A 14,639-nucleotide genomic window follows, 5' to 3' on the forward strand; every position below is an offset into this window, starting at 1 on the left:
CATCTCACACACCATTCATGTCACCACGACTCCGCTCACAAAGGTGCAGGTACCCGGGACAAATGACTTCTTTTCCAAAACCGTCCCGAAACAGCATCTTAGCAAACATTTTGGTAATTGTCATATCGATCCACAACAATTACGAGAAAGAATTGCATCCCCCATGATCGGTAAAGCTTTTACCAGTGAAATGATCCACAAATGGCGGGGATTGCCTCTTTTGGGGGTAATTCCCCATGGAAATTCTTTGGGGGGGGGGGGGTCAATCAAGGATATGTTGCATTGGCAAGAAAGAGAATACACGGGGTACATAAGAAAGTATAAAGCATCACTACCACCCGGTTGATCGGGTGAAGGTTTTATTCAACTTTTCCTTCCAACTGAACGAACTTTTTCCTTCTAGATCTTATTACCCCGGATACCCCACCCCCCACAACAAAAATGACAGAGCCTGCAGATGCAAAAGTTGGTGTCGAACATTAAAAGGAATAGAAAAGATTCACAGATTTAAGGGCAGATTAAGAGAATTAATGGATAACCGTCACAATGATTTTCAATCTCAGAACGAGTTTCTTTCTATCGTCGTCGTTGTTGTCTGTCAGGCCTCTGGCGTAGGAATGAGAGAACACTTGAAGAGTCTGCTCTAGGCTGAGACCTTTTCAAGAACCAAGCCAACCAACCATCTTTGAGCAAACAAACCCAACTAAGATCGCACAACACCTCGAACTTCTTACCTTCTTACGTGCAACATAAACATGTTCCACCCTTTAATTCACAACGACTTATTATAATACGACAATGATGCTAAGCTCAATTATCCACGGCTATCAACTGAGCTCAAGTTTCATCACGTTCAATCGGCATTCGAGTCGGCACGGCGGTACAGTCGAATAAGCGTCACAATGAGTGAGAGGAAATATAGAGCATATGGAATCATGGTACATGAATTATTCAAACCTATATTTTTCATTGGTATCGTGCAGTGATTTTTCCAAAAATATCCCAAGAATTATGAACGCCGACTAATGCATATTTCCAATCCCAGATATTCCTCATAAATTCGATCACAGATCGCCCAGTCATCGACACCATTATCCCGCAATGCTATGCTATGCTACAATAAACAATACTAAAACTGCAGAGTGACCCGCGATGGGAGATTTTGACCTTGCGGCGACAGTTGTTTGGAATCATATACACAACGCGGATGAATTCAACCACGCCTGTATATAGAACCCGCCGCCAGGCCAACGAAAAGGGTCCGACACACATCGTTACACGACTTATTCGGAATCGGAATCTCCTCTGATTCAATTCCTTCATACGAAAGGAGCTGTGTAAAGACCAGTCTTCTTCTTTTGCTCTTCATCGCCCTTCTGCGTACTAGCAAGCTTGGATCGGGCTCGTAAAAGATGTCCATACTTAAACATGATGAAAGGAATGAAGGTCAAGACAGTACCGGCGATAGCGAGAATCAAACCAGCATACTGGCTACCGACATTGTGGAAGAATTGGCTTGCAAACAATGGTGCCACTGCTCCCAAGGCGTTACGCATCAAACCTTGTCCAGCAATAGCGGAGGAACTGTTTTCGCCATAACAATCCGAAGTGTAACTGTATGTGGACTCGAAAATGAAGAAAATGCCCATGGCGATTGGTGCAAGTGCAATAGCTGGCGCAACCCATGTAACGTAGCCATACTGGGTGAAGCTGTAGATGAACAATCCGATTGGCAGGAAACAAGCACCACACATTGCACCGTACAATCTAGATTCCGGTACAATGTGGTGTTCATGGTCAGCCATGATTGATTTGTACTTTTTGATCTGGAAGAAGTTCAATCCAAAGGCAATAGTCACACCAACACACAAAGAAATGTATGGCAGACCAGCTACACCTTCACTCCAACCGTGGTGTTCTTGAAAGGTAATTGGGATGACCGACAGGAACAAGAAGGTGACGAACCAGGCGAAAGCGATCCATAAACCGAAAGCGAAAACGACAGGCTCTGTGGCAAGCATTTTGACCGCCTTGACAGAAGAATTGTGAAGCATCTCTTTCAAATCTTTTGCCTCGAGATCCATCTCGGCCTTGTATCTCTCATCGCCCGTCGCAGCCCGGAGAAGCTTAGCTCGTTTGTGCAATGCGACACCACCTCTGGTTTCACGAAAGAATAAAAGGATTGTAGCGAGAAGTGGTAAGTTTGCCAACCCTTGAATTCCTTCGATCCATCTCCAGCCAATTGTTTCATCAATGAATCCGGCATAAATTGGCGCGCCAACCGTTCCTAAGATTGCTACATACGCGAAGCATGCCATTGGAACAGCTCTTGAATCTGGAGTATACATATCACTGAAGGTTCCGCCCACGAGAATTGTGCCTACACAACCAAACAATCCACCTATGCCTTGTTAGTAATTGCATATTGCTATCTTTGAAGGAAGGGTACTTACTTAATGTTCTCATAACGAGAATGGTTGCAATATTTTTGCCCAGAGCCAATCCGATGAAAACAATGATGAAACCCGCGTACGCGCCAGTATAAATGATCTTTCTACCGACCAATTCGCAGAAAGGTGCCAGGAACAATGGTGCGAGTGCACAGGCCATATTGAAACAGAAGAGTCCCAACTGTCCTAGTTCGGTCGAAACACCAAAGTCATCGCACATTGATGTGATGCCACTACTATATGCAGTTGTTGCCAAACCGATGAAGAGTGTCATCATACACAGCAACACTGTGATGAATACTTTCTTTCCCGTGGGCCAGTTGAATGGATTCTCTGGATCTCCATTGGCGAAATGAAGGAGAATATATTCTTCACCGTCTTTTGTGGTAAGCTCTGTGCGAGTTTCTGGCATATCGATATCGACCTCTTTCAAAGGACCGTCCCCAGCATTATCGAAATCGCTAGCACGCATCGACTCTAAGAAAGCACCTCCTGCTACTCGTCCATTGGGTGGTGTTCGATTTTCCTCTTGCTTCAAATCGGGCAGTTCAGAGTTCGAACTATCCTTATTGTTGGGGGCGGGGCGAGGCCCATTGTGTTTTGGAAGGTCTGCCATGTCGTATGTTTGAGGCTCGTTGTGAGGATGTTGAAAGGACGACATTTTTGGGAACGGGGGGATACTTGGGGAGATTTATTCAATTTTTGAAATCAGGAGACTCCAGAGAGGGGGCCCGTTGATATGCTCTCCAAACGTTGGAGCACCACCTTTTCCCAGTAAGTCATCATCGACCTGCGTGCCGGTATGTGTTGACATTGATCTATGTCGTCATAGACCGAGGAAAAACCGCGTGAAGAGATTTCGGCGACACTTCAAGTAGGAGTTCCATATTTTGGTGGACTGCCTGATTCGATCGTTGTTGATATCGAGTTTGACTTTTAGTTTTGATCCACAAAGAAGCCGGCACTAGATCAACATTGGGAATCGTAACACACATCCTTCCGACTCGCCTCGCCAACGGAATTAAAAAGTGTGTAAGCAATTCGGTGCATTGTCTCCTCTGCACGATAAAGCCACTCATTGCATGACTGAAGCAATAGAGAGGAGCTCATTACGACTAATTTTCTCAACTTGACAATGTCGAAAATCATCAACCTTGGCTGTAGGGTCCTATACTGAAACCGTCACTCACTGTTCGCGTTGAAGCCCGTCAAAAAAAAAAATCGACAGGGCTGGGTCCATATTTGTGGATTCCTACACGGGCTAGAATGACACTAGAACATCACTAGAAGGATCTGATGTCTAGGGGTTTCCGGCACACGAACAATTTGCGTCCGGGCTTTAAAAATTGGAACCTACCCGCCAAGTGGTAATGCAAGTGGTAATGTGCAAATTTGGATGGCCTAAAGTTGGTATTTGTAGCACTTGTTTTTTACGATGCATCGACTGGTGTACGCATGACTCAATTCTGTTTTCGATATTCGACGGCAAGATTCGTGCACTGCTCTAGAAAATTGAGGTTTTGGCAGTGCCCATTCGCGACTATGCTCGTGATAAATAATATATTGGTCTATTTCTGTACTCTATCCAAGTACGAAAGGTACTTACAGTAGGTAGGTAGGTAGGTATTATTATTAATCAAGGGTTTCATGGTTGTACTGCAAACCCTACAAAGTGGCTTATCGATAGCCAATGGAAGCTGTTTATCACCTAGCGTTCCGCGCTCGCCGCTCCTGTCGACTTACTAATTAGTGATTTGATCGAACACAACTTATTACTCAAGTGTGGCCCTGCATACCGTGTGATCCTGCATACATACCGTGTGATGCTGCATGTCGGTGAGAAATAAAGGTAAGAGATTCCCATTTCCAAACGCTTCGAGACTTTACAAACAATAATGAGGCTCTGGAGGTGAAGCATCCTAGGCAGTGATGCCTCATCGGACATATCGAATATTATGGATATCCGGCAAGTGGGGTCAATGCTAGAAACGATCCACCTTTGAGTGGGTACCAAATCTTCCATCATGGGGACTCATGGGCTGGCTCGGCTGCTACTGTATCTCTCTCGTTTACTTTTCTTTTCTTGGACATTCCTTGGTTTTGGTGAAAAATAATCGAAATCGTTGCCATGCTGGCTATGACGGTTTGGTCGGATCGAGGGAGATGTCCGGTGGCTGTGTCGGATCATTTCAGTGCCGCACTGGCTTGAAGTAAGGTTAACCTGTGGGATTTATAAGATAAGGTGGGTTTGCTGCATATTGCTAGAACTATGTATCATCTCATCTCACAGATTGGATGATATTCGCACTACGAGATCATAAGACGGCGCGTCCCATATTTGTTTACGAGATGTGGGACGAGTTTTTGCATCAAGTCAATGATATGTATGATGTTTTGTTGGGCAACCAAAACAGCATTCACGTGTTTACTTGACCAAGTTACTATTGTCGTCTTCTTGCATAGTTGGTGAGTGAAGTCCAAGAATGGTTTCAACACATCAAATTAGCCCGTGCAAGCGCACCCACCTATTTCTCTGTAGCTATACCTCCTACCCAAAGGAAATCAATATTCAGTTACCAATTGGTATTCATGCTTGCGGATCATTGCGAAATTAAGATGTCGTGTACAGGTTGGGGAGCGGGTGAAGAGAGAATGGGGAGAAAGGGTGAGGAAAAAGGGCCGTTTCCGCTACCCCAATTTGCATGCTGTACAACAATACATAATCTCACACCACTGTACTCCGCATGCTTGTGAATAGTTGTTGTGGAAGGGGATAGGAGCGGTGGGATGAGAGGAGAATCGAGGGGGAAAAGGGCCGTTTCCCCTCCGTGGGGTTTTTTGGGGGAATTGTTTGGGGATTGAATTTGTTGTTATCTGGGTCTTGGGTGGGAGATGGTTGATCAATAGTTTTGGAGATGTTGTGAAGATATTTGTGTGTTTTTTTGGCTTCGGTTACTGGAGTTTATAGATATCGAGAAAGGATACATACTACATTGTATGCGTAAACTTCACACGGAATATAAATCATCATGTGATATGCACGTATTCGAAATATCACCATCTCGACATTCCTCAATCGTATCGTATCGGTAACCCGTACCCATCTTCTGCGTTCCCACCCGTCCATCCAGCCGCTTCCACATATCCCGAACTCCACACACATGGAGGACATGCATACCGATATATCTATCCCACACCACCATTCTCTAACTCTGGAACCCGGGTCTTTTCAGAACCCGATATCTTCCTTGAGACATTTGGATTTTTGGAGGGGTAGTGCGTAGAATGTGTGTTTGTTCCTGGGGGGTTGGAATGCCGAATGCTGGATGCGGAATTGGGTGGAGGGAATGGGCATGAAATGGTAATTGTAATTCGTTTGTGGCTTGGTTTGTGGAAGTGGAAGTGGAAGTGGAAGTGGTATTCGGGACTCGGGACTTGTGATCTGGGTTTTTGATTTGGAGGGGTAAGTTCGGTTTTTGAATATTTACCTCGGGAGTTGGGGTTTTGAGGGGGGGGTTGGAGGGTTTGTAGGTTGATGGTAGGGATGGGCGGATTATATAATCTAGGGGTTGAATATATATTTCTTTATTATTACGCTTGTTGAGTATGATTAATAAATATTACATTAAGATTGTTCACGTGTTTATTAAGTCAATTAAATCAATAGAATAAATGAAAGTGAATCTATTTCTAAAAAAAAAATTGAATAAGTAATAGGAAAGTTTAGTATAAAGAATTTTTTCTTGAATTTAGGTTATTAATAAATTGATATTTATATATATATATTCACAAATATTACAAACTATAAAAGAAAAGAACGACTTCTTTTTTTATATTTATCTCCTAGACTATCAACTGAAGGCGCTTTCGCTTAACAGGGACTTATTGACCAATCAGATCATTAGGATTATCGATATTCAATTAAATATTCATATTCAATTTTTAATATAAAATCCATTTCATAATATTTCTATTTCAAAATTTTAAATTTAATAATATCTATCAATTTTTAACCTTTTGTACTTTTATAATTTTAAGAAAATCAAGATTTAGAATCAAAATCTTATTTTATAAATAGAGTAATTGAAAAGACATTAAAACCTTAATCTAATTCATTAGACTTCTTCATACAGGGTATATTACACGAACTACTCGGGCGCTATGAGTCGACAGTCTAGGAGATAAAGAATTAAAAGAAGATTTAGCTCTTGATTTGAAAAACGATATTGTGTTTGATAATAATTTAAAACTTGAAGTTAATAATATTATAAGAACTTTCGAAAATATGAATATTTTTAAAAATAATTATTATAATATATAATTAAAAGTGTAATATTATATATTATACTTTACTTTATATATATATTTTATATTTAAGTAGAATGATTATATATATATAGATAGTAAGTTTCTTTTTATATAAAAAAACAAATAGAAGTATAATATCTTTTTACTCTTATACGCTTTATATATACACCTTATTGTGTCTATCTAATAGTAATTTTCAAATTAAATTAAAATAAATCTTTAATAGTTTATTTAAAGCTTTTCTTTTGAAATATCTTTAATCTTATATAATTCAATCGAATTCAAGAGTTCCTTTCAAAATATCTTTAATAAATATCTTTAATCTCTACTTTCTATACTAAAGATAATGGATTTTGACTGATATTATATACTATATTTCAGTGACGAATATGCGAGATTACATATCACGAAAATTCCCAACCCTAGTTGATGGAGTGGTGGTGTGCTGGGAAGTTAATGGAGGGGTTGGGTGAGTGAGGGGTGAGTAGTGTATGGGTGAGTGGGTGAGTGGGTGAGTGGTTGGAGGGGCTGGGTGAGTGAGTGGATAGGTTGATGGTTTGAGTGAGGGGTGAGTGGTATATCGATCTTTGATTCGTTGATGTTGGTGGGATTTATAAGTAAATTTTGTATGCTTGTGTAGTCTTGATAGATGTGTGTGTGAATGATCTGAGATATTTATTTGATCGTAAAGTATAATTGAAGGTTTACCTACTTAACAATCTTACTGTTCGTGAGAATTATAATACTTTATACCCAGAGGTGCGAGAAATGAGCTCCGTCGCTTAACAGAGGCTTATCAACCAATCAAATCCATGGAATTCTGAGAATTCTAATTAAATATTACTAATTTCAAAAGATGAATTGTAATAACATATATAAAACCTATTAATCATTATTTTTCAATTAAAAAAAAGATCGAGATTTATTTAATAGATTTATTAATAATTTGATAAATTTTAATCTTTAAATACAATATAGAGACTTTTATTTATAATGTTATTTATAAAAGTTATTGATATTCTTGCTCTACGCACGGACTACTTTCGGAGCCCATCTGTCGCACCTTAGGAGATAAGAAGAGATTAGAGGTGGGTTAGTATAGGAAAACACTTCAGCTTATAGCCTTCTACTATGTAACTGAATCTAAATAATCTTCCTTTTGTAGAAATAAAACTTTATAATATAAATCATACTATGTATATTTTAATACTATAAAAGTGTCGGAACATACGATCACGTGCTTAAGCGAATTACATGATTCTTCCCACTATATATATAATGAGAAGAATCATATCTTATTCTAGATCATCTCGATTCATATTATTCATTTTATATAGATTATACAGTGCTGTATATAGTGATTCGAGTCGACGACCCTCCTCCCCCCAAGTGAATCCAATACTAATTAGTATTTATCTTCTTTTAAAGGTATTTACAAATTAGATTACTTTCTAAGATTTTATATAAAAGTATTTATATGAAAATGAAAAGAATAGTTTATATTTCAAATATGACTCTCTATATGGTACAATAGGAAGTATAGGGTAGAATAAAAGGGTATTCGTAAAACAATTATATTAAAAGTATTAAAGTTATTTATGAGAAAAAGAGCTTTGATATAAGTTAGAGCTTTTTACTAATACTAATTAGGGCTAGCTTTTTTTATTTTAGTATTTACATAAACCATACTTTCAATACTCCTTTTTAAATCTATCGTAATACTCTATCATACCTAACATTTTTACAAACTTTTTGAAAATATCCCCTACTAATAATTTAATTAATTTATCTACTACTATCTTATCAATAGAGATATAACTAATATCAACCTTTCCTTTTTATTTGAAATCCCATACATAATAATATACTATATCGATATACTTTGATCTATTAATTAATTATACATTTTTGATTAAAACTATTACTCCTTAATTATCCCCTTTCATCTCAACAATGAATCCGTTTTCTACAACAAATTACTTATATTTTATATCTCAAAGTATTTGAATTAACCATTAACCTTATTTCGCTACAATAAATTGAACTATATATTCTAATTCAATTATTGATATCAATACTAAGTTCTATTTTCAACTCATTCAGAATACTAACTCTCCTTCCAAAAGTACAACTACTCCTAACATACTCTTCCTATTAACCATATTACTAACATAATCTACATCAAAATAAATCATAAGATTTCTTACTCCCTCTAATCCAAACCATAATTTATAATTAATAATTATTCGTAAATACCATATAACTCTTCTTAATTAATATATATAAAATTCTACTAAATCCTTTATATACTAATTAAATTTACTTAATTTAAAAGCTACATCAAGCCTTGAATATATCATTATATATATCAACTCTTTAATTATATAGTTATATTTATTAGGATCTACTTATCTATTATTCTCTTTTACTAATCGAAATACCTTATAGTCGTTTAATAATATCAAAATAGATCTGAAGCTTTCTTTTTTGAATTTATATTTATTTAATATCTTTTTCAAATATTATTTCTAATTAATATATAAAGTCTTAATCTTTCTATTTCTAATAATTCTTATACTTAAAAACTTCGAGTTCTTAATTTTCTTTAGATTCTTGGTTTTAAATATAGAAATAAGCTGTTTATTAAACTATAAGATGTTATGCAGACTTTATGCTGTAATTAGGAAATTATTAATATATAATAGTATTATAATATCTTGTTTAGAATAAGTAAACAAGTATGGATTAATTAAATTCTGTACAAAACCTTATTTGATAAGTCATTTCTTTATAAGATTATTCCAGTTGTGTGCAATTTGTTTCAGTTTATAAAGACTTCAAAGGACTTTGAGTACATATTCCAGCTTGACATTAACACCCTTTAATACAGAAAAAAAAATCTTCTCCTTTGATTCCACTTTAATAAACACATTCTTTATATCAAAATAATATGCTTTAAGATTCTGAAATATAATTAAAGATAGAAACAATTAAATAATAGCAAATTACACAATAGATACAAAAGTATCAAAAAATCTACTTTATATTTCTATATAAATCCTCTCACAACCAATCTAACTTTGAAATATTCTAATAATCCATCTATATTCAGTTTCGTTATAAACATCCACTTTATACTAATCAAATTATTCGTTTTGTTATTATAAATCTATTATCATATTTTATTCTTTTTTAATTCTTCAACCTCCTTATTAATAGCAATCTATTATTATTCTTTATAAATTAAATTATTTAGAGCTTTTTTATATATCTTCAAAATCAATATATTCCTCGCTATTACATTTGTAATGATTACCTCTGAAATGAATGTATAATTATCATTCTGTTGCTTTGTAAAGAACTCTTAATTAGATTCCAAATCCATTATAATAATAAGAAATGTATATAGACACTTTGCCTCCTGAAAGTCCGCTTCATTATCCTGCTCTTTCAATCTCTTCCTTATCATTAACCCAGCATATTCTATTTTATCTATTATAATATTTATTGATTCGATTTATAGTATTATTTATAAAATAACTACTTGTAGTGTAATTATCGATTACAATTGCATAATCAACTCTAGCTTAAATTCTTTAACATTCATGACAACCTCTAACTTAATAATTCTAATGAGTATTATATATATACTTGCAACAAAATAAATCTAAGGTTTTCCTACAAATTATTGATTTAATAAAATATTCTGTATTCCTTATCCTTCTATAAAATCCCTCCTTGAAGTAATTAAGTACAACTTTAAATCAACCTTCCTACCTAACAATCTTTTGAAAAACGTATAATTACTCGTTTTTATTATAATATATCTATTAGAAATATATATTCATAATTGCTTTGTTATATAAACATTATATTCAATAAATATATTAATCTTTATTTAATTTATTAGCTTATCTCAACAAACACCACTAAAATAAAACATTAGATTAATATAAAAATAGTACTTTAATCCCCACATTTTAATATATACAATTAATAATACTATTCCAATTTATACCTTATATAATAACATCTATTTCTTCCTTATTAATATATTTATATCTTGTTATTGAATATCTAAAATCTTATCATAATATTATCTAACTTCAAATTCATTTACTTACAGCTTTATATATATTCTATTCCTTATATATATATCTAATTCAATTATATAATTCCAAAATTCAATAGATATAATTAAATCCTTTAGTATTATTTGAACATTTAATTATATTGTTTAAATTATATACTTTATAGTACCATTTTGGTTCGAGGTATATATACATATTGATTATCATTATATACCCAACTTATCCTATTATTTTTATAATACCTTTTCAATTTCTAAAGTATTGTTAGTTTATATAGCTTCTACCAAGAAGCCATTTTTTTGTTTTATATAAATTCTCCACTTTTCGAGCTTTATAATAATATTACTCTTTTTTTTTAAATATATTATTCAAATCTTTCTTATTTAACTACATATTATCTCTATAAAGTACTATTTCTTTTAAAAAGATACTGAAAATAGCCCTAAAACATTAAAAAAAAATGAGAACTAATAATCATTTTTTATATTCTATAAGAATAATACTATAATGTTTTTTTATCTTAATTATTGTATATATTTTATAAGGTTCTAGATTAACAAGTAATTTAATATCCTTTTCTAATATCATTACAAAATATAGTTTATTTAAGATTCTATATTCTATATATTCAAAATATTGATATTATAGTTAATATTAATTTAATTGATTTTATCTTTAAGTTTCCATTTAATTCATTTTATTTTTATTATATGTAATATCTTTTAATTCTATTAGAATTTTTTTTTCTATTTTTTAATTGGAAATATAGTGTCGAAGTTATTTTTGATAGTATTAATAATTATGTAAATATTATGGAAGTTGTTTATAAATAGTAAGATTTTTTATTTTTATGAAAGTATATTTTCTTGTTATTAAAAGCTTCTTTAACTTTAAACTCTTTGTAAAACGATTTTGTAGATAATAAACTTACTTCTAGCCTTGGGATATATAATACCTTCAATTTGTATAACTTTTCATTCTATTTAATCTTCATTATTTTGTATTCCTTTGTAATCAATTCTCTCTTCCTAATCTTTATTTTTTTAGTGTTAGAAATGACTTTAAGCTAAATAAAAGGTGGAATTAATTAGTTATATGTGATAAACAATTAGTATTTGTAATTCACTTTTTAATATTGTTATAAAAAAATATATATGTAGACTTATTTAGAAGGTGATAAACCTTGTTTTCATCTAATGCTTTTGTAATAATATAATTGTGATTATATATAGGGCAAAAGGATAAGCTGTTTAAAAATGACTTATGATTTCTTTAATTAAATGAAGTTCAATTCTTGAGTAGGAAAAAGAACTTTTTCATTGGATTCTCCTTAATATAAGTTTTGATATTCTCTTTGTATAAGTAATTGTGTGTTATATAATCAGATTTGTTATAAAAGAAATACTTTTTAGACTTGTTGGAGCTATGTGGTTTTTAATTAAAACTTTGACAATAGTCTTCATTAAATCCCCTACAATCTTGGTATTTCTAGCTTTATATTATTATAGCTATTATTGTATTCTTATTACTATTCAATATAATAGCCTTTTTTAAAACAATTATTTTATCTACAATACAAATCTTCTTAAACTTAATTGTAAAATCGAGGTTCTGAGCATTAATTTGTTACGACGGCATCCAACATACCGCATCACATGATCAGGAAGTCACGGGATTAGGGACTCCCACTGGATCCCACTGCTCCTATCTGGTAGGACATAATAGAATCAATAGGATAATAAAGAATAAAGATCTATATAAGGGAATGGGTTTCATTATAATATAAAGCTTCGTACTTAAGAATAATTATTAGTTTCATTATTATAGTTATGAGAATTGTAACTAATTATAATCTTATTGAATTCCTATTTGAAGTTTAGTTTAAACCACCTCGAAAGAACTTTAAACACTTTCACATAATCCTAGAGGCAGCTCCCGTAACATAATTGCTTTAATAATAATGTTGAATTGTTCTAAAAGGTTTTGAATAAAGAATTTGAAGATAATATCCTCAATTAATATATCTTTTTGTTTTGTTTCTACTTTAATAATCTCTTTTCGAATAAAATAAATCTCAAATCAGTCTTTTTTAATTGTAATATTATCCTTAAGCTTTTATATAATAAATCAAATAAACTTGTTTTATAATTCTTAAAAGATAATATACTTATACTTCTCTTCTAACTTAGCTCATTTTACATTAAATTTAATAATCTCTTCAATAAGTTTATTATCTATATTATTAATATATTGAATAACAAAAAGTTTTATATCAACTTAGGCTTTTTTTATTTTATATATTACCTTATTGAATTTAGTTATTCCTACATTAATATAGAGTATTCTATATATAGTTATATTATTAGTAATAATATAATTCTAATCTTTTTATATAATATAAAGCTGTGTTATCTTAAACCATTGTCACCAATTCTTTTAATCAAAATCAAGATCTTTGATAATCTATTGTCATTCTTATTTACCATAACGGTCGATTTTCTAATACAATTGATAATATTGTTATTGAATTTGTTTTGATATGTAATCTCAATTAACCTATAGGTTTCCCTTTTAAATCGTATTTTCTTTTTCTTAATATAATTTAAGTTTTCATTAAATATAAATATAAATGACTTTAAGAAAGTAAATATACCTATCGAATAGATAATAAATATATATATATATATATATCACTAAATAATTCAATTCATTATGTTTTTAAGGTTTTTTTGGATTTCAATAATAAGTAACCTTTACTTCAACTTTTTTATAATTAGGCTTTTGTTTTTCAATAATTTTGATAGCTCTTGCTTTTTCAAGTGTTAGCCTTTGTCTTTTCTTTACGCCTTATACACTTCCTCCTTTAATTCTAACCTAAATACAAACCTGGGTTTATAACCTATTTCAAATATAATTCTTTACATGGTACAATAAAAAGTATAGGGTAAAATAAAAGGGTATTTGTAGGGCAATTATATTAAGAGTATTAAAGTTATCTATAAAAGAAAAAGCTCTGATATAAGTTAGAGCTTTTTACTAGTACTAATTAGGGCTAGCTCCCCCTACTCTAGCACTCACGTGAACCATACTTTCAACAGTTTAGGCTATTTAATGAGATATTCTTCGAAAAAACAAATAAGATTATACTAGATTATATTTATATATAATCTATATAAAGGATTAAAATACTATATTCTTTATATTATCTTTTTCGATTAATATATTAAAAAGAAATTTTTGATTACAATTGATTTCTTTAGAATTGAATGGATTAATTGATTTATAAATTAGACTACTACATTTATAAAATTCAATAAATTAATAGTTCTGTTGGTATCACCATGGGGATGGTGAAGCCAATATAGTACTATGGTTCATACTGTTGTTATATTGCTCGAGGTTCTAAACGCTAGGGCTACGAAACGTATTACTGTAGTGTCGGAAGACGCTAGCGTCAACGCTAGCGTAGTCACATGATCACTGTCCCAACAAGTTCAATTTACATCTATTACATTTTGTTTAGAGCTTAATATACTTTTTCGAATTCAAAGTTCCCCTCCTCTTCGTACAAAAAAACCACTTTACTACCCCCCCCTTCTATTAGGAACCTTTTATTAAATCCTTTTTCTTCACTTTATAATATAAAACGCCCCCTTTATATAATTATTAAGTCAAAAAAGCCCTATCTACTATCTTTAATAGATCTAATCCATTTAATTCAAAAGAATAAAGGAAAAAGATTATAAAGTTAAAGAGTCTATTATAATATAAATAGCTATTTAATAAAATA

At 32.3% G+C, this 14,639-nt stretch overlaps 1 protein-coding gene across 1 annotated transcript; it reads right to left on the bottom strand.

The window, feature by feature from the left end:
* Positions 1-924: 924 nt before the first annotated feature.
* On the bottom strand, positions 925-3,111 carry EAF01_011429 (uncharacterized protein; the record flags this gene model as incomplete). The annotated part of the gene is made up of 2 exons (XM_038919686.1): positions 925-2,401; positions 2,454-3,111. The coding sequence occupies 2 exons, from the start codon at positions 3,109-3,111 to the stop codon at positions 1,320-1,322; spliced, it is 1,740 nt and encodes a 579-aa protein (XP_038764896.1). The 3' UTR covers positions 925-1,319.
* Positions 3,112-14,639: the final 11,528 nt, after the last annotated feature.

The sequence above is a fragment of the Botrytis porri genome (assembly GCF_014898465.1).
Source record: "Botrytis porri strain MUCL 3234 chromosome Unknown BPOR_021, whole genome shotgun sequence".
Classification (NCBI taxonomy): domain Eukaryota; kingdom Fungi; phylum Ascomycota; class Leotiomycetes; order Helotiales; family Sclerotiniaceae; genus Botrytis; species Botrytis porri.